A 26,176-nucleotide genomic window follows, 5' to 3' on the forward strand; every position below is an offset into this window, starting at 1 on the left:
AACGCAATATTGTAAAGCATCATTTTAAAAGAAACTTTCCCCAACGCTGACGAAACCAATAATTTAGCTATAATAGCAATAAACACACACACACACACACACACACATTAAAAACATACACTAATTAGTTTTTCACAACAGTGATTGATTTCAAAACTGTGTTTACTGTTGGCTCAGCCTTGTGCGTGTTTTGGTTGTGTTACCTTGAGCACGCCGTCCTTGTTTACATGTTCCGCATCTCCTTCCAGGAACGGCATGGCGAAGGAGCTCAAGTCCTGCGGAGCACAAACAAACAAAATGATTGAGCTCTTTAAAAATCGCTTTCATGACAGTGGCACCTCTCATTCTCTCCATAAAAATAGACATAATGAACAATTCCCTGATCTACAGTGGCTTTCGACTAAATAGATCAAAGGTTAAGCTCTGCAGTACCCAAAAAGCACAAGGAATTATACAAATAACAGGCCGAGAGGAAAGAGAATAAACGGTTTAGACAGTTTACCAGAAGCACATCACATATGACAGATGGACACTCTGTGGGTGATCCATCTAACCTGTGTGCAAAACCTTGCATGCCCACCCAGAAATACAAGAACAAATTGGAAGAAGGACTCACAGCAGATCCAAAACGTCTCCACTGTCCTCCTCCTCAAAAATCCACGGACTTTTATAACCAACATCAATTAGCATTGAGCGTTTCGAACACATCATCACCGCCATGCAATGACAGCAGTGGTGGAAAACATCTACACAGTCTCTGTCATTTAAAGAAACATGATCTCATGTGACCGCCCTGCAATTGTTTTCCCGGTCTATGTGAATGGACAATATGTGTAACCTGTAATGCACAGATTAAATCAGGTATAACCCTGCAGTGGACAATGATTTCCAAGAAACTCCAATGGGATCAACAAGCGTTTGTTCTATGAAACAAGTATTTTTACCAGGGCCAGCTACAAGAACGAATCTTAAAACAAACTGCATGAAGGTTAAAATAAGATAAATGTGGTCAGTTTCTACAACTAGAATAACTCTAACAACATTAACAATATTTGCACAGCTAAACGAAGAAATTGCGCACAGCAGCTTGCAAACTTACACACAGGTTCTTCAGTTCTTCGTCCATTTCGCTGCCGTTTGCTAATGTAGAATCTTGCACCTAGTACCTAAACTCACTTTGGGAGTAACATAAAGCCTATTCAATTCTCAGAATTCTCTGTAAATGCAACGCAGTGACATTTCAAACAACAGCAGAGGCTTTGCACAAACCACAGAGTCACTGAAGTGCATTACCTTCATCCTCATTACACAAGCCGCTATTGTACTGTAGCCACACAGAAGACGCAATTGTTTAGCAGTCACTCCATATATTTGAGTATTAGTGTGATTTGTACCAGTTTAAAATCCCTTTGCTAGCCTGACTTACAAATTTTCTGTAACTAATCACACACACACACACACTAGTGAAAGTTTCATAATGCACTTTTCTTACAGTACATCCGTTTACTTACTGAAAGCAATACTGTTATGGCGCGTTTCCACCGAGCGGTACGGTACGGTACGGGTCGGGTCGGTACCCTTTTATTTGCGTTTCCACTGCCAAAAGTTGAGAATGGTACCAAAAAGCCGAACCGTACCGTACCACTTTTTGGGTACCCTTCCGTTGGGGTACCTAGCACAGTGGTACGGTACTAAAAGGTGGAGCTAGACTCACTGCAGGACGTTGATTGGTTGACAGAGAATCGTCACTTGCGCGTGCTACGAGGGGAATGACAACATAAGAAGCGCCATTTTATAATATAGAGTTTAATATAATACTACTGTTACTGTGTCACGAAATGTAATTTTAAGAGTTTTTCAGGCGAGAATGTAGTTGTTTAAAGCTCAAATCTGTGGTTTATTTATAAAGATGATTTGTTTTTCCCCGGTTGTGAGATCCATGCGATCAGCGGGCGCTCGGCGCTCGGCGCTCATGTTTCCCGGCTGGATGAGCCTTTCCTCGGCTAAGTTAGTTCTTCTGACGTTCGCCGATGACTCCGACGGTAGTGGTTAAACATGAGATATAATTCGTCTTGTGCAGACCTAACAGGCGATCTTTGGTCTCGTGAATATATAATTCGTTCCCTGTCAATCGTTTTGGCTGAGGGCTAAGTTTAGTTTCATATTATAGGCTATTTGTATTTAACTTTACTGTTGTAATGTTAGACTGGAGCGCAGCATTTGGACATTTGACTGAATTGTTTGCTTTATTTCTTATTGTATAGCTTCTTGTACCTTTTACTTAAACTTTTATATTGGCTATTATTGATAAAACTGAAATTTTACAAAAAGAAATATGGTTTCTTGTCATTTTCTTATTACAAGATTATCACTGATGTTTATTGCAACATTTGTACAAATGCATATATTGCCTGTAATATGTGTCATTTTTTTTATTATTTAAACGAAAAGAGGTAACGTTAGGGTTGTGTTTTAAATTTCGTTTTGTTATAAATAGAATAACGTATAACGTGCAGTGAATAATCAATATGCGTTGCGCAGGAACCACATTTGTGTCCCTATAATGTTTAATTTATTTAAATAAAAACGAAAAGAGGCAGAGTAGTGTTTTATAACATATTTCGTTTTATTGTTGCTTAAAATGTACATACAGAGATAACCGGAGTAGCAGATCGCGAGCTGAGTGACGCTTTTAAGAACGCGCTGTACCATGTGCATGTAGGAGTCGCACATGGCAAGTACAAACTTTGCGTACTTAATATTGAGAAAAGCCTAATGTCGGCGCTTGTCTTCTTGTGACAAACATGTCGAGGAGCAAGAACAAGATCTGCTGTATATGTCATCCATTGTAGTTTACTATGTTCTTCTTCGCGCGAAAATGACGTCGATCGAAACACCACGCCTATCAAGTAAGGGTACTGTTGGCAGTGGAAACGCTAGCCAGATCATGGTTAACAGACCCGAACCGTACCGACCCGTACCGTACCGTACTGTACCGCTCGGTGGAAACGCGCCATTAGTGTTAGTGATAGTGTTTTCTATGGTTTATTACCTAAAAAGAAAAGTGGAAATGGCAAAACATCATTTACTAATTTAGTAACACTTAAATACAATCTGGATTATAATGTTTTGATGCCTAAATTCACATGTAACATTTACATGCAGTTTTTAGTGTTTTATTTTTTAATTTATTCAGACAAAAAGTATAGAATTTTATTTCTGGCCAAAACATGAAAATAATTATCGGCTTATCGTAATATTTATATATCAGTGTAATATCAAATACACCTGCTTCACATTGAGATGAAAAATATCCTCATGCAAAAGACACCATTAAATAAAGCTGAATAATATTGATAATTTTTAAATGTTGATACCATAACATGAGAAAAATTATCAGTGTATCTGAAAAGTAATCTCTGTGCATCCCTAATAATAAATAATGATTTCAATTCAATTTCATGGTTCAAATTACATTGAATATAGGAACAGAGCTGAATATAACTGATCATTATTAAGCATTTAATCAATCTAATAAGTAAATCATACAGTTTAGGTCAACCTCAGCCAATGACACCTTGAACCGTTCATGTTTCTCAGTGTAAGTGCTACTTTGTATGCGTTACTTCTTTTTTTTTTTTTTTTTAAATGGCAAAACAGCCACTTTTAACATCCTTCTCCCATCTCCCTCATTAAAACCATCCATTACGGATTGACTCATGTTTCTCCTCAACATGCAAATATTCTCGTCTCACAACGGGTCAGTCATATCCATGGTAACAGGATTGACTTTCAAAGCCTGAGACAGCAGTTCTGCAGCTGATGTGAGTGAAAGCCAAGAATAATCAAACCCTTGAGTTAGAATTCAAATAAACGTCCTTGAAAATGTTTCACCACATGTTGCTGATTAAAAGCAATTAAAATTGTTTGATTTCAACAGTATGTTCTGAAGTAGTTGGCCAGATGTACTGTTTATTGCCACATGACATATACCTTATCTCCCAATACAAACTAATCAACACTAAAAGCAAGCACATCGTCCTTCTTACAGATAGATACGAGTCAGTTTCCTTTTAGGAAAGAAGGACCACAGCCAAAGTAGAAAAGCCATCTGTCCTGTAGACGGGGAGCTCAAGGCGAAGGCACCCCGCCTCCATATCCTTGGAGCCCAATACCAGATTACAAGCCCATATTTGCATGCTAGAGATCAGGATAAAATATTACCTCAGCAAACAAGAACTGGAGAGTGATCAAATAAATAACACCCCCTCAGATTCACAGAGTTACAGCTGTAGCGGTCTTCTATCGAGATGCAAGCACTCGGAAATCCCATTAGACGAATGCAGGGTTACTCCAAGGAGCAAGGACAGTCATAACTCACTGATATGATACAGCACCTCCCCTCAGTAACATGGAGGTCAGTGGGGCAGGTCTGGCGATGTGTGTGTTTATACCTAAATATACTTAAATACAGGAAGGTAATCAGGCTGGCTTGCAACTCAGTCTGTTTGTGTATGGATAAACAGAGAAAAATACAGCACAGGTATTGACTAAGGGAGAGCTTCAGCCTGGTGGGGGTCTGTAAACCATTTTAAAATGTTGTAAATAAAAAATGCATCAGGCAAATCCAAGGCAATCATTCAGCATCTCACTTCATGAGTCACAAATGACAAACTTTAACAGCATTTGTGAATCTAGAAACGCTCAAAATGCAAGCGCTTGTGATGCCTCTTCTGTTAGTTTAAACTGACAGCAGATTGTGATTAAAGTACAATATTTGAGACTTGACTTTTCCGGAAATTTCATTAGAAATGAAATTTCATTAGAAATTTCATAATTACTTCTATTGTCTTTGAAACAAAGTGTACTGTGGAATATATTGACAAGCATTTATGGTAGACTAAAATATACTTCAATGTCATCTGTAAATATATACAGTATATATGTATATATAGTTCATGAACACTAGAGGGCGCAGGCTTATAGGTCTTTTACATGCAATCTACAAGCAATCGCATCATTACCACAGGGCACAATCTGATTGGCCTCTGCTGATCCTGCAGCCAATGAGATTGCTTGCTTAACATTTAAATAGTCTGGTTCATTGTTTGCTTGTCATGCAACATGCTATCAGAGTTCCTCTGAAACCCTCCACCTGTCTAGATATGCTACAGGATTTATGTATGTCTATTTATGCAGCAGCAGCATATTTTACAAGCTCACAGCATCTCTGCATAGGCCATCTATTAGTGATGTAAAGTCGGATTAATTTGTGCAAACCGGTTCTTTCGAACAGTTCGTTTCAATGAACCGGTTCAAAATACAGATTCATCGGTTCTTTACGTCATCACACAATGATGTCACTATGCATGTCTTTTCTAACAACTCATGCAAAACATTCAAATAAAGTCATTTGTGTCAACGCATATGGAAACCTTCAAATAAAAAGTTATTTGTGTGAAAGCATTGCTGATTATTGCCTTTTATTCACTTAAGTTAAAGGGATAGTTCACTTTGAAATACATTTTTGGTATGTTTTAGCTTACCTCAAGGGCATCCAAGATGTAGGTGTCTTTTTTTCCACAGTAGTTTCAATTTTGATATTTTTAGGTCAAACCGTTCTTGTCTGTCAGTCATATAATGCAGGTCTATGGTCACTGTCTCAAAGAGCATGCACAGAGTCCAAATTAAAACAATTCCCCGTCGTCCAAATTAAACAATTCCCCATCGTAAGTACACATTGATGGCCTAAGACACGAAACGAGCATTTTGTGTGAGAAAACGAACAGTATTTATATCGTTTTTACCTCTTATACACAGCCATGTCCGAGTGATCTGATCTGACGTGTGCGCAGACTGGTGCATAGATATATACACTAGATGTCGCCTTAAAGACATTCGTTCCAATGAACTGCCGTAGACAAGGCGACATCTAGTGTATATATCTATGCACCAGTCTGCGTACAATTTGGACGACGGGGAATTGTTTTAATTTGGACTCTGTGCATGCTCTTTGAGACAGTGACCATAGACCTGCATTATATGACTGACAGACAAGAACGGTTTGACCTAAAAATATCAAAATTGAAACTACTGCGGAAAAAAAGACACCTACATCTTGGATGCCCTTGAGGTAAGCTAAAACATACTAAAAATTTATTTCAAAGTGAACTATCCCTTTAATGGTGTTTGTAGTCACAGTTTCATTCGCGGACCATTTAAGCGTCGGACACGACTGACCAATATTGAGTAGTCTAGCCTACATCTTGGATAAGATTCCTAAACGTTTCACACCTACAGCACAAACGCAGATATGATCTACATGCTTAATGTAATATAGAAAGAATAAACCTTCTTATAAGGTTTATTCTTTTAAGGCTCAATCTTATAAACTCCTTATTTTGCTTAACTTTTTTTCTTTTTGAGTCGGACATGCTACTTCGGCTGTGAGTCTTGCGTCATCAACACGGAACTAAAGTTCGATTCAGAACAGTGAAACAACTCAAAAGAACGAACCATTTTAAGAATCGAACATCATCACTAGTATCTATTAGCAGTAGCAAGTCCATATTGCTAATCAAAAGCAGCAGCGTAGCAGATCTAGTCCACCAAGACCAAATACATCGGCACATTCAATAACATGTTAAAACTATTCAGAGAGTTATCATAATTGAAATAAGATTTGCACATTCAAAACATTAAGCGCACTTCTTTTTTCACATAGCCTAGTACAACATTGAAAGAATCTCAGTTTACTACACTATTGCTAAGCAACCTGCCACTGAAAAAGCAAACATAAACAGCAATCAAAAAGATATATGTGTCTGTTTTTGTGTTAATTCAAAATGTAGGGAAATCACTGAACCTATTTCTTATGTACACAAAAGTGCATGCGGGTTCATCCGGGTTGATTACATCCAAAAGTATGTGTACGTAGTAACAATGCAGGCTTTGTGACCTTTAGTTCAGTCATTTATTTACCAACATTTATTAAGAACAGTAAATGTGGTTAAATATACCCTAATGGTTCACCAATTCAAACTTGAATGACCATAAATGTCATATGTCAATATTGCAGAGTTGAAATTGGACATTTTATGAGTAATAATAAGAACAGTCTCAGCCCTGATTTTCATATTAAACCTCCAATACAAGATTCATAAAACATTAAAACCTGCATTCATGCCCATCTGGTCAAAAAAAGTCCTTATAAAGAAGTTTATCAGCATTCAGGGAACATTTTCAAAGTGTTCGTCTCTACATCACATGGCTCAAGATTGTTTACTTAATAAAATACGGCTGCAGAGGAAACCATGGCACATATTTCACATATACCTGTTACAATGTCAGGAAACTGCCAAAAATGCCACGATGCAACAAATTATGCAGCGAAAACAGAACCTGTGTTCCCTACTGATAAATATTGTTTATGTATTCATAGGATTACTCAGTAATGACAGTGATCTGATAATGACACTAAACAGCTAATTAGCAGGTGATTACTGAGTGGCTCCAGCACTGAAACAAACAGACTTGTGCTTTCATCACAGCTTGAGCTGACTGAACCAAAACACTGATCATTGTGCAGGGATTTCTTTTTAATCTAATAATTACACTTTTCTTGTGCTATGCAATTATTTTACTTGCTAAATAATAAGATGGAACTCTGACGTAGTGTAAAATTTCACATCTGTCATCTGTTTCTATAGAGAATCAGCACTGATCAGTATTAATTCATAAAAAGCCTTTGTGCATCACCATTTGTTCAGGAAAACCGCACATTAACTGATTGTCATCTATGGTTCTTTAAGCCATTAGAGTTGATGACTCCATGTTTAACTGGAGTCAGGTGTGGCCAATTGAAATATGGTCAACCCGGTCAAAACATATTCATTGCTATTTATGTGAATAGGTGATTTGATTTGAATATAATGAGTATGCTGTTTAAAAACAGATAGCCTGACATTAATTATCCTGAGAACCAGAAAGTTATATGTTTAGCCATCTCAGAGACTGCCATGCATCTGTCTTAATAACAATAATAATATGAAAACAGACAAATAAAATACTGTCTATATATGTGACACTGGATCACAAAACCAGTCGCATGGGTATATTTGTGGCAATAGCCAACAATACATTGTATGGGTCAAAATTATCGATTTTTATTTTATGCCAAAAATCATTAGGATATTAAGTAAAGATCATGTTCCATGAAGATATTTTGTAAATTTCCTTCCGTAAATATATCAGAGTTGTTTTTGTGAGTGGATGCAGCAACACTGAGGACTTTTAAAGGCGATTTTCTCAATATTTACATTTTATTGCACCCTCAGATTCCAGATTTTCAAACAGTTGTATCTCAGCCAAATATTGTCCTATCCTAACAAACCACACATCAATGGAAATCTTATTTATTCAGATTTCAGATGATATATACATCTATATGATATATACATATATATATATGAATAATAATAATAATAATAATAATAATGGATAAATAAATGATTATAGGACATTATTTAATAAATGTAAATAAAATCTCAATACCTTTTTAGTGGGATATGACATACGACAGATTTGACAAACAGCCTGTTTAAATATGAATATATTCAGTAAACACAAGACAAAAGCACTATCTTGCCTTTTTGAAATAGCTTCTGAAAAGTCAAATCCATTTGAAGCTCATTTCACAATGTCAGTGCGAAACCATTGCGAGCAGAGAAAATGTGAATTAAATTTGTAGCTATGTGTCTGTATCATGTTCCAGTCCGTCCACAACTTTTGCCTTTGAATCTGTGGAAGAAGAAAATCAGTATCGTCAGATATTAACTTACAGGCATGTGTATCCGAAGCGATCTTCTTTTTCTAGAATTTTTCTTCTCATCTTTCTTAGAATCCATTGCTGTGCTGCCCATTTCCCAAAATAATTTTTATTTTATTTATTTATTTTTATCAATTGCTCCTGTATAAGGGCAACAGAATAATAGGCTAATTATCAGTAATATTACAATTTCGATCTCTCGTTCGAAATGATACTGCGCTCATTTCTCTCCGTTTCTGAAAACAAACACTTGCACCCTGGTTGAAAAAAAAAACTTGCACGTGAGAGATCAGAAAAGGTGACGAGGATAAGATGCTCTCTCCGGTTCTCTGTGAAAGAATCAGTGCGCGCGACTCTCACTATCAAGCATGATGAAAACTGCGCCGCATCTACCTGTCAGTCAAATGACGTAGTGTGCAGGGGGCTGGGCTACAATGCACATTAGTTACTACGGTTACAAGCGCGGATGTTGCAGTGAGAAGAAAATCGGTTTATTTCAAAGGTAGGGAGAAGCACCTGCCCTTTTGCACCTTGGTGCCCAAAGTGCCCTTTTGTCAAGGCAAAATTTCCTCTCCTTTTTTTTAATTAAAGGCCCTTTTGTGGATGCCTGCCCAATCTAACTATTAGTAAAATGAATGAATAATAATTTAGCCGTAAATAAAAAGACCCACATGATGACCTTTCACCTTACGAACTCATCCGGGACGATTCCTCACGCTGCACGCGCATTTTTTAATTTCGCGCGGCTACGCGCACTACCAGAGGATATCTTCAACTCTGCGGCTGCTGGTAAGTGGTGTTTCATTCTCAGCGAAGTACTTTTGATGTTTGTTTACTTATTATTATTATTTTACAAGAACGACGTGAAGAGAGCATGCAGACAGAGATGTTGTTTATATTGCTGTGTGTAGGCTGTAGAAGTAACGTTAGCTTGCTGTTTGAGAGAGACAAGTTTCAGAGGGTCTGGTCTTTTTATGTTATTTGACTAAAAACTATTATTTATATTTTAAACTATTGTTATTATTTCTACAGTATTAATAAAAAAAAAAAAAACGTAGAGTGCCTTAAAAATTATCACAACACTGGTAAGGCTTACCAGTATCTTATGTTTTGTGTGCAGCAGCCTCTGTGAACATCTCCCCTAACAGCCTGGGCAGAGTCTGCAGCTTTACAGCAGGTCAGTGAGCTAGTGAGCCAGTTCTAAACACTGTCAGCAATCTTTACATCTTGTCATGGTCACATAAAAATGGTTTAATCAGCTAATATATCTCCTATATGTTTGTTTTAATGTCTACAGTCTCAGATCAACTCCAGCAGTATCATCATCATCATCATCATCATCATCATCAGCAGCAGCAGCAGCAGTAACAACAACAACAACAGCAAAGGCAGCAAACTCACTTAAGGACTTTAGTAAGCATTTACCAGAACAGGTATCACATTAATGTAAAAAATCTTGTAAAGTATTAATTGCTGTATTTTTTCTGTTTGCTTTGTTTTTATTTTCATTGTATAAATGTAACTCTTGTATTTTTGTAAATCAGTTTATGCCATGAAAATAGCCACAGATGCTGACATGGCATTAAATAAAACTATACTGTACTGAACGAAACATGGGCCACGTTGATTTTGTCCTACACAGTTTACTATTACAGCTGTTCTTTATTATTCTGTTTAACAGAGAAGAAAAAATCCATCAGGTTGGGACAACTTAAGATACTTCAGTTTCTAATCCCAGAGTTATTAATAGGTGCACATAAATTGTTTTTTTTTTACTCTTAAACTTAAAATTAGTCTTTTCTGTTCTGTTTCTTTTTCAAAACTGCATCAATGCATTTGCTGCCGTATCGATACAGAATCATCCATATTGATATATTGCTGTATTGATATTTTGAGCACAGCCCTATTTAAAGCCTTGTTCCATGTGCCCCCTTTTATACTTTGAGCACCTGCCCCTCCAGAGGTCTCTGCACGGCCCTGGGCAAGAGTGCCGTTTTCCGTGCACAACTGCAAATGTGAAATTTATTTTATATAACAGTTAAATTAACAATAAATGAACATTGTGAGTTATTGAACGAATCAATTTAATGATTCAACGAACAATCACTTCTTTCCTGAATGAATCGTTTGAACAAATCGGTTGAATTAATGACTCCCTCAGCTCACTTATTAAGACAGTGACTTGCCGCCACCTACTGGCAGTTTTAGTTTCACATTCAAAGTACCCTTTAATTAGAACGTTAAAATGAGAAATTAGTTCATATTTAAATATTGAATAAAAAACAACAACAACAATCTCATAGCTTTATTTATGCAATTGTAAATGCAGTCAGAGCCCGTCTACGGAGAGCCTTGGCACTTCCTATTAGCCCCATTGTATCGATCTTGGTTGCAGTTCCATTAGAATTCCACTGGAGGTGATCGCGGGCGAGTGCAGACTGAATGAGAGTCTATGGGGCTAGACGGCTAAATGTGTCTCTTTCACCCGATTGCCGTTGAGAAATCTCAGATTTTATTGTAGGTTTTGCAAGTTCAACATGGGTTATAGGTCGAAAGTTGAATGAACGAGTACTTATTTCTTTTCGATTTCTTACAGTTTGAGTTGTTGTTGCCCATAACACGCTAGCATTCTGCTATGACATTTTAAAAGACTTTTTAAACCAAATAAGTGACTCTAAAAAATCTAACACCCAGCAATGTGTAATTTCTTTGCATCTCCTTTCGAATACAACATTCAAATTACTAGACAAAAAAATTATATCCTGAGAAAAGTGGATTTTGAGGGTTTTTCGCCATAGACCTCCATTCATTCTGCACTCGCCTGCGAGCGCCCCCACATGGACAGACATGTTACTGCAGCCAGTCCAGAAACCGGAAGTAAGCAGAGAGTGCCAATTCTCTTCCTATTAGACATTCTCTGATGCAGTGTAAATATATGAATGCCAGATCTGATGCCGCTTCTGTGTCACCTCTGCACTGCAAAGATGGATTTTGATTTAATGATTTAATTTGACTGTTAACAGTGGTATTATGTTATTATTCTAATCAAATTTAATTTGAATGTTAGAATTTGACATAAAAGGTGATGCATACATCTACAAATGTCCATATATAGGTGAAAATGCCCCTGGAAATAAATAAATTTAAAGTGGCAAATATTACCCCTTAATAAAAAATAATAATTTCTGTCACTGTTGTGAACTGACCAATGCATAGAATATAAAAAATATGAATATCTTCTTCAGTCAGCTGTCAACAACAGGCCTAAACCAGCCATGGCACCCAGCACAAAAACACAATCCGTAAAATATGATCTAATGATTATCAACAAAACTTTGAAAATATCGAGACATATTTGGTCAATATTGCACACCCCTAATGCACGGTATTAATTTTGATTTCTTCGTGTCTTAAAAATGTCTTCAAAAGCCTTAAATCTGACTTTACAAAGTGTGCAGAAACCCTGTTTAGATACATCAGTTTGTTCAAGAAGCCTACACATGGGTTTGTTCATTTATACAACAGTTTGTTCAAGTATAGGCTACATTAGTTTCCTCGAGTAGGCTACGCAATGGTTTCCTCAAGTACATATTGGTTTGTTCAAGTATATATTTGTTTGTTCTACTAAATATTCGTTTAGACACATCGGTTTGCTCAAGTATTTATTGGTTTGTTTGAGTATATATATATTTTTCTTTTCCAAGTATACATTCACATTGTTTTGTTCAAGTATATTGGTTTCTTAAGTAGGCTATTGGTGTCTTCAAGTATTGGTTTGATCATTGGTTTGATTAGTTATTGTCATGATAGGTTGCAGGAAGACACACAACGATGAAGAATCAGATTCAAAGCAGCCTTTAATGGTATCCACAGGTAACTTAACACAAAGGCAGGCGAGGAAACACAACCGTATAACGAGACCGGACAATTCACAAATGAAACACAAGGCCTTAAATACAAGGAACAAACAAAGGGAACTAATTAGGACACAGAACAGAATGAACAGAATGACTAATCAAATACTAACCATAGAAACTAATAACGAACTCAGGCAGGAAGGAAAACAGCAATGACATAAACCAAACTCAAGCAGAGCATAACTGTGACAGTATGCCCCCCCTCCCGGTGCATAAGCTAGCATAATAACTGACTGTTTTTTTTTATTTTATTTAACAACCATGGAGAGGGCTGTGTCATGAACCTAATTTTTCTATTCTTTGAAAGAATTTATTTAAAGGGATCATGTCACACTTTTTATAATCCAACTAAGATCCACTTATAATGTTTGTCAAGATTTTTATTGAGCTGAATGATGACAGCACTGTTTTCTGCAGAGCTGCTTTACAGCTGAATGGAACTCATTACATAATTGATGAACTTTACACAATTACTGAACTGAATCAACTATGAACTGACTCCAGCTGAATAATGACACTACTGTCTTAGAGCTGAATCTTAGAGAATTGAAGTGTGTTTGCATTATTGATCCTTATCTTTTAGTTTATCACTGTAAAGCTGCTTTGAAACAATATTGTATGAAGTGCTGTATAAATAAAGATGATCGTCTTAACTTTAAATGTTTTTATTTGATTTCTGTACCTTTTTTGTATTAACAAGACATAGCTGCTTATACAAAGTAAGAGACCAATGACATATATATACACACAAATATTAAAGTACAAATAAAGGGTAGGAAAAAAACTACTATATCTATACATCTACATATTTTGCTGTGTAAAATCATACTACTATTAAAACAAAGCAAATATGGCTGTGATGACTTCTTTCCTGTCTTGCAGTCTCTCATGTTTATTTGTTCATAGGGACAGTGCACATTAATAAACACAAAGGATATTATATTAATACACACACACACAAAAGAGAGAGAGAGAAAAAAAAATCACATTCTAAAAAAAAACAAAAAAAACAAGTACATGATTCCATGCGAAAATCAGTCTAAACATATATAGTGCTTCATAAGAGGTAAGAAAAATAGCAACAGGAGAAAGCAAATAACTAAGAGCAATTATTACAAAGAAGAATGACTAAAATCTGAATATTAAGATACTAATGTTGACAGTGCTTAGTAAGTAAAATAACTTAAAACTTAAAAAAAAAACATATGTATCCATGTGAAAGATGTGTCCTATCTTTCTTTTTAATCTCCTTTTCATTTATTCAACTAGTTCCAGATTATTTTGGAATGAACTCTTGCTGGTTCAATTATCCCTATGCCTTAGCTTTTCTGAGTATCTTTACCACCTTGTTCCTTAACATAAAATGTTGGCTATCATGACTTAACTTTGATTTATTCGTTTTTAAAGCAAGATCCGTTCTTTCATCAGTTTTAAAATATCAGAATTTATCCAGTGGACAGTATGTTTTTTTTATTTTTATGACTAAATTTGCAACTAAAATCTTTAGTGTGCTCTAATACTTTAGAGACTATTAGTCTGTCTTAGTCTTCACTTCTGAAGTCATCTAGTTTATGTTTTGGGATGCCATAAGAATCATATTTCATTAATCAATCACACTGTTTAAGTAATTGTTTCAAATTTTCATAAAAACTACTATTTGAAGAGGGAGGACTATAAATTACAATTAATACAAAGGACATTTGTGGTGATAGAATAAGATTCAGGCCAATACATTCCAAATCCATACAATTTGACCAAGCGATTTCATTACACTGGATACCAGTTTTCACATAGATCATAACTCCACCCCCCTTAGAACCAACTCTATTTTTCTTATGCAGTTTAAAAGCAGGCACTTCTAATGCTGCTGACGGGGAGTATACATGAAGCCATGTCTCAGATAAACAAAGGACATCTAAATTAGAGTCCAGTAAAAGATATTTGTATAGCGCTTTTCACAATACATATTGTTTCAAAGCAGCTTCACAGAAAGTGCATTTCAGAAATGTACATAGAAAAATACAGTTAGTTAATCATGTATTTATTTAGGGCATAACATATCGCCAGCGTCGAGTCGTCTCTTCACGGGTATTTATTTAGGGCATAACATATCGCCGGCGTCGCGTCGTCTCTTCACGGGCGTCGAGTCGTCTCTTCACGGGCGTCGAGTCGTCTCTTCACGGGCGTCGAGTCGTCTCTTCACGGGCGTCGCGTCGTCTCTTCACGGGCGTCGCGTCGTCTCTTCACGGGCATCGAGTCGTCTCTTCACGGGCGTCGCGTCGTCTCTTCACGGGCGTCGCGTCATTTCTTCACGGGCATCGAGTCGTCTCTTCACGGGCGTCGCGTCGTCTCTTCACGGGTGTTGGGGCATCTGAAGTTTCCATGAGAGGCTGGATACAAACTGGAGCTGACGAACTCTATTTACCTCGGGACTAACGTCCCGAGATAACAACAGAAAAGTAGATGGGAAATAATTAGCATAGCTGCTGTTCATAATATTAATGCATTCGATCTGATTCAACTGTAGTATAAAAGGCAAGTATTATGTGAATGCTTAGCTAAAGAGATGCGTCTTTAATCTAGTTTTAAAATCATCAGAACAGAAACTACAAACCTCCAGATCATCCGTCTGAGTGGAAGCAGCTCCTCTGGATCTGGAGTGGCCTGAGGCTGGAATATTTCAGACATCACATAGTTAGTTATGTTTTGATAATAATCAATGATCAATGTCAGTGGTCAATTACAAATTGTTACAATAGTTACTCATAATCGAATTCATAATCGCGTCGCTATATCAACTAAAATTCAAATCATCATCGCACGCACATCTGAAGTCGGCATCAATTAATCTACTTGTACTTGCAAAACACCCCGATGTACATGCGAAAATGTCATCATTCAAAACAAATAAAACTATCCGGACATAAATACAAAAGATGGAGTATTTGCATGCTGATGATGACTATAGTGACGTTTAAAGCCCGACACGCGCGCTGTGACTCAGATAAACAAAGAACATCTAAATTAGAGTCCAGTGAAAGATGATGAATTTATTTTCAAATGATCACCTAAGAGACCCTTTGGCTTACCTTTATTCCCTGTCCGAAAGATCCTCCATGTTGAGTGACTCTGAGCTAAAGAACTCCACCAAGGTCAGCAACTTGACGGCTGGGTGATCTGGCTCAGGCTCTGGGTCCAGATCTGCTGGAGGGACGAAAGGCTCCACAACATCCACAGCACTACTGTGACAACAGCAGCCGAAGTGTTGTTTCATAGCCTTCCACACTCTCATGAGGAAAGAACGAATTCCTTTCCTCTTCCGACGTTCTGTAGGTTTTTCTGAAATCACACAATTGAAAAGACATCTATTAGAAACATCTCTGACCTCAAATTAAACAGTGACACAATGACACTTATATTTACTGTTCAATTATTATCTGTAATGTTACAAATCAAGTAATGCAAATATATTATACGACGGCCCTGCTTCTGCTTAATGCCTGCATAAATGCCCCAAAGTCTTATTTCACAATATTAAGCATTGACATCCAGTAAACATCCTTTTAAACATGTTTTTTCTCGGTTATACAAATGTTCAGGGAACATTCTGTTTTATAATTTTGCAAACATTATGGGATGGTTACTTTTGAATGTTCTGTCAATGTTCTGAAAAATATGTTAGACAAACGTCCGACTAAAATATTTTGGAAATCATTTCGGAAAGAAAATTTCAGCTAAATTTTGCTGAGCAACGGTAAATATGACTAGACCTTAACCTGTTAAAAGCTTGAAGCAGTCTTATGCACGAAATCTGTGTCCGTACACTTTACACCGCCCAGCCTTATTTCAATCTCACCTGTTGAGTTCTTGTTCGCAGGAGAAGCCTCCACGGCACCCTGAGCTGTTCGGCGAGTCGAGGTCACTGTTGGCTCCACAGGAACTTGACCTGGCAGCGGAGGGCACATCATCTCTTGGAGGCGGTCGGAGCTCCACTCGACGCTGTACGTCCCTCCATCTGGGCTCTCCTGGCTGCCGCTCTGCCTCTCCCCGTAAGCCTGACCTGTGAACACAGAGACAGAAAACTCAGAAGGCAGAGGAGCGAAATCATCAGAACAGAAACTACAAACCTCCAGATCATCCATCTGGGTGGAAGCAGCTCCTCCGGATCTGGAGTGGCCTGAAGCTGCAATATTTCAGACATCACATAATTAGTTATGTTTTGATAATAATCAATGATCAATGTCAGTGGTCAATTACAAATTGTTACAATTGTTACTCAAATTGAAAGGTTTATTTCACATGCAAGGAATCAAATACATGTGATCACTTAGCTGGGAAAATTGGCGGATCAAATCGGGTTAACGTTACCTCGCACAAGTTTCTGCACATTAATTTAGTCCATCATCATACCATAAGTGGGGACGTTCTGGGAACATCACATTTCCAAATAAAACATGGTCCCCTAAACGTTACGATAACGTCCTGAATGAGCCGTCGCATAGACTGTGCGAACTGTGCAACCGCACAGGGCCTCGCGCCACTAGGGGGCCTCGCAATCCTGCTGTTTTTTTTTCTTGTTTTTTTTTCACTTTTTAAAACATCTCGCTGCACGAATGTAACAATTCTACAAATAAATAAAACATCTCCAGTTAACTGGCCAGTTAACTATTTTTTAAATAAGAGACGATCTAGCGCTGATATGTGTTTTTTATCAAGTGATCAAAGTGCTCCTTGCAGCTGCGATCAGTGGCGCGGATACAGTGTTTTCTCGTGTGGCTTGCGCACACGCCGCACTGTCTTCCTTTGGACGCGCGCTTCAATCCGTTGCGGATACTCTAACATAATGCACACAAATGTGTCCCTGCTTGATATACAACCTGATGAACATAATCGGTTTTGATAAAAAAAACATTTTTAAAACTAACGTTATACGAGAAAAATAAAATAAAAATATATACGAGCGCGGACTCGAACCCAGAACCTCTGACACGCTTGGTGAAAGTTCTACCACTGGACCATTAAGATATACGTTAGTTAAGTAGGCGGATCTATGTATGTATTCGGACAAATTCTCGAGCTGACTTTATGTAAAGGACTCGTTGCACAGTTGATTTTTTTCCCTTTGAAATAAATAGCAAAAAGTCATAGCTGAGACTATGTGCATGAATCATGATTATGCTGTATTATTCTACTTGATAAAAACGTATTGCAGCGAGATTATGCGTGCAATAGAACTAGAACAGCTACGTCCGTGTGACTGTTATTCATGCGCAATTGAGCATCCACATCAAAGAGCAGGGCCTCGCATTTCAAGTTCACACAGGGCCTCGCACCCCACCTGCGACGGCGCTGCCTACAATATCACATCAGCAAGAGTGCCGTTTTCCGTGCACAACTGCAAATGTGATATTTATTTTACATATAACAGTTAAATTAACAATAAATGAACATTGTGAGTTATTGAACGAATCAATTTAATATGTTAGACAAACGTCCGACTAAAATATTTTGGAAATCATTTCGGAAAGAAAATTTCAGCTAAATTTTGCTGAGCAACGGTAAATATGACTAGACCTTAACCTGTTAAAAGCTTGAAGCAGTCTTATGCACCAAATCTGTATCCGTACACTTTACACCCCCCAGCCTTATTTCAATCTCACCTGTTGAGTTCTTGTTCGCAGGAGAAGCCTCCACGGCACCCTGAGCTGTTCGGCGAGTCGAGGTCACTGTTGGCTCCACAGGAACTTGACCTGGCAGCGGAGGGCACATCATCTCTTGGAGGCGGTCGGAGCTCCACTCGACGCTGTACGTCCCTCCATCTGGGCTCTGCTGGCTGCCGCTCTGCCTCTTCCCGGAAGCCTGACCTGTGAACACAGAGACATCATCAAAACAAACAAAATCACCAGAACAGAAACTACAAACCTCCAGATCATCCGTCTGAGTGGAAGCAGCTCCTCCGGATCTGGAGTGGCCTGAAGCTGCAATATTTCAGACATCACATAGTTAGTTATGTTTTGATAATAATCAATGATCAATGTCAGTGGTCAATTACAAATTGTTACAATTGTTACTCAAATTGAAAGGTTTATTTCACATGCAAGGAATCAAATACATGTGATCACTTAGCTGGGAAAATTGGCGGATTAAATCGGGTTAACGTTACCTTGCACAAGTTTCTGCACATTAATTTAGTCCATCATCATACCATAACAAACCATAAACAAATGAAAAACTAGAGCACTCACCTCCTCTTTCACCCATGTGAGCCATCAACGTCCTCCTCCAACCTGCAATAGAAACAATCCAAAATACAATACAAAAACAATAATACAATACAACCCTCCTCTGAAATACTACCAAAAAAAGTCAAATAATAAATAAATAAAACAAAAATAATCAAATTAAACACAAAATTAAATAAAACTACAAACTCCTAGTTTAACTCCCAAATAATAACAATTAACGTTAGATAAAAGCGTCCTCAGAAATAATATGAATATGAAAAAAAGGAAAATATATATCCTCCGATCTGCTCCTTCTAGAATATAACAGGTTTTCTCTCAGGAATTCTCCGAATAGCTTCAAAATCGCAAGATCTGCACAGAAATACTCGGCAAAAGTCAATCTGAATTTGCCTCGTCTCAATCAACAGATAGCGATGTTTGAGTGTATATTTTTGTCAGAATTAATATCATTTGACGCGTCGCTCATAGCAACTAAAATTCGAATCATAATCGCACGCACATCTGAATTCGGCATAAATTAATTTACTACGCAACCAATCGCAGCGTTCGGGAGGAATCACATGACCTCCAGTCAGCTGATCATCAAATCCTGCGTCCTGTAGCTCGGGTCATAGCGATGGTATTATAATCATTTAATCGTGATATTACTTGCAAAACACCCCGATGTACATGCGAAAATGTCATCAAAACAAATAAAACTATCCGGACATAAATACAAAAGATGGAGTATTTGCATGCTGATTTTTAAACATGTGGTGACTGTTTAAATATGAATATATTCAGTAAACACAAGACAAAAGCACTATCTTGCCTTTTTGAAATAGCTTCTGAAAAGTCAAATCCATTTGAAGCTCATTTCACAATGTCAGTGCGAAACCATGGCGAGCAGAGAAAATGTGAATTAAATGTGTAGCTATGTGCAGGGCCGGTTCTAGACATTAGGAGGCCCTAGGCAAAATTCAAGTTGGAGGCCCCCCCACCCCCAATAAAAAAACACTTGAAACAAATATGATTCCTAACCTTTTTATTTATACAACATTTAATTTTAAAAGCAGTATATTTTTACTTACACAGTACATAAGTTTGGACACATTACTATTTTTAATGTTTTTGAAAGAAGTCTCTTATGCTCATCAAGCCTGGATTTATTTGATCAAAAATACAGAAAAATAATATAGTGAAATATTATAAAAATTTTAAATAATGGTTTTCTATTTTACTATACTTTATATTTCTGTGATGCAAAGCTGAATTTAGTGTCACGTGATCCTTCAGAAAACTTTCTAATATTCTGATTTATTATCAAATGTTAGAAATGGTGCTTAAAGGAGAAGTTCACTTTTAAAATGAAAATTCTGTCATCATATACTCACCCTCATGTTGTTTCAAACCTGTATGAATTTCTTTCTTCTGCTGAACACAAAGGAAGATATTTAGAAGAATGTCAGTAACCAGACAGTTTTTGGGTCCCATTGACTTCCATAGTAGGAAAAAAAATATACTATGGAAGTCAATGGGACCCAAAAACTGTCTGGTTACTGACATTCTTCTAAATATCTTCCTTTGTGTTCAGCAGAAGAAAGAAATTTATACAGGTTTGAAACAACATGAGGGTGAGTATATGATGACAGAATTTTCATTTTAAAAGTGAACTTCTCCTTTAATATTTATTTTATAACCTGTGATACTTTTTTCAGGATTTTTGATTATTAAAAAGTTGTTTTAAAAAAGTCTTCACTATCACTTTTTATATATTTAACACATCCTTGCTGAATATTCCAGTTTTTTTCTGTATTTTTGATCAAATAAATGCAGGCTTGTAGAGCATAATAATAAACTTCTTTCAAAAACATAAAAAATAGTAATGGGTCCAGACTTTTACCGGTACTGTATGTACATATTAATCAAACTTTATCTAAGGTAATCTCTTTTTTGTTTAATGAAGATGTTATTGTTGTTGTTGTTATTTTGCTGTTTTATTCAATTTATTCACAGTTCCAGAATCCCACTTCAGTAGATGAGCATAAGTGCTTTTATATTGCATTGCTACCTTAAATATGCTATACACAAATCAAGTGGAAGAGAAAGACACGATCGCTACTGAGCAGAAAAAAAATATATAAACTGATATTATTGGCGTAATGTCAGGGTATAATCTAATCATCAGCAGCATTTAGAAGATAGACCCATAGATATGAGATCCTTTATTTGAAACATTTAAAAAATGTGTAGTGTGTTGGCTTTTTAACTTAGAATACAGAGCTTGTCTTTTAATTTTGTAACTTTTTTACTAGTCAGCTCCCGACGCGATGTTATTCATTGTACGCGCAAATTCAAAGCGTCGCGTCTGGGCACGTTAATGACGCTCGCGCTCTTTTAAACTCGTAATAAAGCGGTGAATGATTTTTCCAGAAATTACGCTGATCTACAGTACAAGTTTATATTTAGAATACATTGCAATCACTCCAAAATAGATGACGACAACTAGGCACGTGCCCAGAGCCGGATTAACGCAAAGGCAAACTAGGCACGTGCCTAGGGCCCGATTGGCGGGATGGGGCCCAGACAGAGGGACAAAAAAATATATATATTTTTTACAAATGTCCTATCTACAATTTATTTCAATATTTATTAATTAACTAAAAATAGTGACGATGTTTATCTTAACCATAGACTGTTACATTACTGCAGTTAAACCAATTAATGTGTCCGTTACAAAGCGGGTGCCGGCTTCTGAAAGTATGTGTAACGAATGCATCCATCAGGTGCTGCGAGGCAAAAGCCTAATAAGCACACAAAGAAGCACAGCTCATAATGCAGGTGTGTGAGTTGTCGTCATCTATTTTGGAGTGATTGCAATGTATTCTAAATATAAACTTGTACTGTAGATCAGCGTAATTTCTGGAAAAATCATTCACCGCTTTATTACGAGTTTAAAAGAGCGCGAGCGTCATTAACGTGCCCAGACGCGACGCTTTGAATTTGCGCGTACAATGAATAACATCGCGTCGGGAGCTGACTAGTAAAAAAGTTACAAAATTAAAAGACAAGCTCTGTATTCTAAGTTAAAAAGCCAACACACTACACATTTTTTAAATGTTTCAAATAAAGGATCTCATATCTATGGGTCTATCTTCTAAATGCTGCTGATGATTAGATTATACCCTGACATTACGCCAATAATATCAGTTTATATATTTTTTTTCTGCTCAGTAGCGATCGTGTCTTTCTCTTCCACTTGATTTGTGTATAGCATATTTAAGGTAGCAATGCAATATAAAAGCACTTATGCTCATCTACTGAAGTGGGATTCTGGAACTGTGAATAAATTGAATAAAACAGCAAAATAACAACAACAACAATAACATCTTCATTAAACAAAAAAGAGATTACCTTAGATAAAGTTTGATTAATATGTACATACAGTACCGGTAAAAGTCTGGACCCATTACTATTTTTTATGTTTTTGAAAGAAGTTTATTATTATGCTCTACAAGCCTGCATTTATTTGATCAAAAATACAGAAAAAAACTGGAATATTCAGCAAGGATGTGTTAAATATATAAAAAGTGATAGTGAAGACTTTTTTAAAACAACTTTTTAATAATCAAAAATCCTGAAAAAAGTATCACAGGTTATAAAATAAATATTAAAGGAGAAGTTCACTTTTAAAATGAAAATTCTGTCATCATATACTCACCCTCATGTTGTTTCAAACCTGTATAAATTTCTTTCTTCTGCTGAACACAAAGGAAGATATTTAGAAGAATGTCAGTAACCAGACAGTTTTTGGGTCCCATTGACTTCCATAGTATATTTTTTTTCCTACTATGGAAGTCAATGGGACCCAAAAACTGTCTGGTTACTGACATTCTTCTAAATATCTTCCTTTGTGTTCAGCAGAAGAAAGAAATTCATACAGGTTTGAAACAACATGAGGGTGAGTATATGATGACAGAATTTTCATTTTAAAAGTGAACTTCTCCTTTAAGCACCATTTCTAACATTTGATAATAAATCAGAATATTAGAAAGTTTTCTGAAGGATCACGTGACACTAAATTCAGCTTTGCATCACAGAAATATAAAGTATAGTAAAATAGAAAACCATTATTTAAAATTTTTATAATATTTCACTATATTATTTTTCTGTATTTTTGATCAAATAAATCCAGGCTTGATGAGCATAAGAGACTTCTTTCAAAAACATTAAAAATAGTAATGTGTCCAAACTTATGTACTGTGTAAGTAAAAATATACTGCTTTTAAAATTAAATGTTGTATAAATAAAAAGGTTAGGAATCATATTTGTTTCAAGTGTTTTTTTATTGGGGGTGGGGGGGCCTCCAACTTGAATTTTGCCTAGGGCCTCCTAATGTCTAGAACCGGCCCTGCACGTGCCTAGTTTGCCTTTGCGTTAATCCGGCTCTGGCTATGTGTCTGTATCATGTTCCAGTCCGTCCACAACTTTTGGCTTTGAATCTGTGGAAGAAGAAAATCAGTATCGTCAGATATTAACTTACAGGCATGTGTATCCGAAGCGATCTTCTTTTTCTAGAATTTTTCTTCTCATCTTTCTTAGAATCCATTGCTGTGCTGCCCATTTCCCAAAATAAAGTTTTATTTTATTTATTTATTTTTATCAATTGTATGAAGGTAAAATGATGCCATAATGAATTGCATGCGCAGGGTAAGATTTGTGAAAGTGTACATAAAATTGCAAGCGTAAATTAAATTTGCATGCGCAAGAGAAGATTTGTAAAGGTGTAAATCGCCTTTCAAGTGTAAGAAAAAAAATATTTGCAGCATTTAACTGTTATTCGTAAGTGTAATTCATGTATTGTGAAGCTGCAGCTTCATGCTAACGCAAAATAAATAGGATCTGTATTCTTCTGACTTCCATTTTTCCGCGCTAACACTTTTGGCACGGTTTTTGCGCACAAATACGGCAAAAAGCGCTTATGTGAACAGCAATTTGCGACCGAAAACAACAGAGTTAGGAACTGCAAAACAGATTTATTGCGTAAAATCAAACTTTGTGTAAAAAAATAAACTGTTGCAAATGTCTATATGACTTGTTGTGTACATGAGGCAAAAAAAGTTCCCGAAATAACCCGATTTGTACAGTTGCGTCTTTCCTTTACCTGCGCTTCCAGTTTTGGCACGGTTCTCTCACTCATTGAGTTTTGCAAGCGCGAAGAGGAGGGAGGGTCCACCTTCTTCATGTAGCCAATCAGATTAGCTTCTCGCTGACTCTAGGTTTACTCTTATCTGATTGGTTCAATAAACACGCCAGTTACCAGAACACATCTTTATCTTCATTTGGCTCAGAAACGTTCTTGTTGCCGAAATGGTACTTTTAATGCACTCAAGGCCGGATTTACCACCGGGCCGATTGGGCCGGTGCCCGGGGGCCTCCGACCTCTAGGGGGCCTCCAAGACCCCACTACTGTGTGACCTTTTTTTTATTTATTTTTTTGTTTGTTTTTTATTCAATTAAAAGAAAATTAATTAATGAGTTTGTGTGTATGTGTGTTAACAATAATTTATTTGCACACAAAAAAGTATGATGATCAGTTTTTTGGCTGTGTCGGCTGTGTCTGATGATGACGAGCCAACTTACCGCGAAAACTGTTGATAGCGGCAAGAAAAAATACAACAACATGGATAAAAAACGGTGGAGCCACAAAACGCAAAGCTAAAGGGGAGAAGGATAGCAGAGAGAATTTAATTTGGAGTAATATTTCAACCATCTCCACTTTTTTCAAAAGTCGACTCGGACTCATCTCTTCAACCGGAGTCGATTGTTAACCACACCGGCGGTGACGTACATTACCAGTTTGACAGCCTCAAAATGTAGGCCTATCTATTACTTTTTCCCTAATTAAAAACCCTGATTTTTAGATGCCCGGATCGGCGAAGAAGCCTAAATCTGCGTCCACCGCCGATCCCAAATAAATAATTCTGATTTAGCTAGAGCCCAGCACCCACACCACCCCTCTTGTCCCTGTTGCTTTTTAAATCATGTAACATTGTTGTATTAATGTTGACGGTTCATTTTTATGACCAGATACCCGTTCTAGGCTTATCAATGCATAATATGTGGGACTCGTTCTCTAGTTGAGGGTAACGTTAGGCTTCTTTCAATTAATATTTCACATTTTAAAAGTAGCCTATCTTTCACCTTTTTCCGTCAGTTCACTGCAGAGAAGTACGGAAGCCCTGAACCGCAACGTAAAAAAAAAAAAAAAAAAATATATATATATATATATATATATATATATACACATAGTATTTCGAGATTAAAGTCGAAACATTTCGAGAATACAGAAGAAGTTGCGTGAGCATTCATAACAGTGCGCGTCCACTAGCGCAGAGCGCGTGTTTCCAATTCATTACTCACGGTGTGTAGCCTAATGCATGGCACCTGTGTAGAATTTCCTTTTGTTGAAAGCCCAGATAAAAGTAAAAAGCTAGCCTACTATTTTGTGTAGATCCATGTCCGACGCAGTTTGAGTTCACAAGCGCATTTCTTTACACACACGCACACACAAACACAGTGGACGCGCCGCACGCGCACCGTTATGAATACATGTGTACAATGTGAAACAACGGCAAGCACACATGCAACTTGGCCCCCCTCACCCCGTTTTACAGTTTTTTTTTTAATCCTCAGGTTGTGCTCAAAACCCTATAACACTTTTGATGTTCCCGGTTAAAAATGGCCAGCCTATAAAAACTTTCATTATTATAAAAACTTGCACTTGTTATGCTATATCATCACCCAATATTGGATTCAATCTTTTTGTCAGCTTGTTTTCTTTAAATTAGGACCAGTTTTATATTTCTATTTGCATCTGATTAATCGTAGGCCTCATCTATCTGAGAGTAGGCTTCTCATTTTGGTTAAAAAACTGGCGACCATTTAAAGTGAATTGGAGTGATTGAAAATAAGAGAAAAAAATAGTTTTCAGGAGCATGTTCATTATGTTCGTGTACATACATGTGTGCTTGCAAACATCAAGCCCTTGGACCTGTGCATGTGTGGATGCACACACACACTACCCAAACACACACATGTTAAAACACACAAACTTTTTTCTGATTTTGTTCTGTGATAGTTTCCTTTTTGTCTTTTGTTTTATAGATATTTATAGATCTCCTTTGCTGTCACAGTTAACATCACAA

General features: G+C 36.9%; 2 protein-coding genes across 8 annotated transcripts in view; both read right to left on the reverse strand.

Annotated features, from left to right (window-relative positions):
• The window catches only part of prkag2a (protein kinase, AMP-activated, gamma 2 non-catalytic subunit a), a 68,410-nt gene extending 59,236 nt beyond the window's left edge, over positions 1-9,174 (reverse strand). For 2 of the 7 annotated variants that reach the window (XR_014209988.1, XM_082184447.1), the window contains exons 1-2: positions 8,841-9,174; positions 204-275 (exon numbers count right to left, since the gene is read on the reverse strand). Coding sequence is in view for 5 of the 7 variants with exons in the window: in XM_082184447.1 (XP_082040573.1) it covers positions 204-275; positions 8,841-8,921 (153 nt within the window). In the remaining 2 variants the exon portion in view is untranslated. Of the gene's footprint in view, positions 1-203; positions 276-616; positions 1,020-1,099; positions 1,441-4,224; positions 4,481-8,840 lie in introns of those variants that run through there. The other 5 variants (XR_014209989.1, XM_082184451.1, XM_082184452.1 and 2 more) reach the window with 5 other exon arrangements.
• Positions 9,175-15,062: 5,888 nt separating this feature from the next.
• Positions 15,063-23,942, reverse strand: LOC309509286 (uncharacterized protein). Its single transcript, XM_082183934.1, has 6 exons — positions 23,512-23,942; positions 18,990-19,031; positions 18,405-18,722; positions 16,601-16,927; positions 15,834-16,083; positions 15,063-15,414 (listed from the first exon to the last, which is right to left on the reverse strand). Exons 2-5 carry the CDS (start codon positions 19,012-19,014, stop codon positions 15,836-15,838), a joined length of 918 nt encoding a protein of 305 aa, XP_082040060.1. The 5' UTR covers positions 19,015-19,031; positions 23,512-23,942; the 3' UTR covers positions 15,063-15,414; positions 15,834-15,835.
• Positions 23,943-26,176: the final 2,234 nt, after the last annotated feature.

Source organism: Leuciscus leuciscus (genome assembly GCF_965113295.1).
Source record: "Leuciscus leuciscus genome assembly, chromosome: 11".
Lineage (NCBI taxonomy): Eukaryota > Metazoa > Chordata > Actinopteri > Cypriniformes > Leuciscidae > Leuciscus > Leuciscus leuciscus.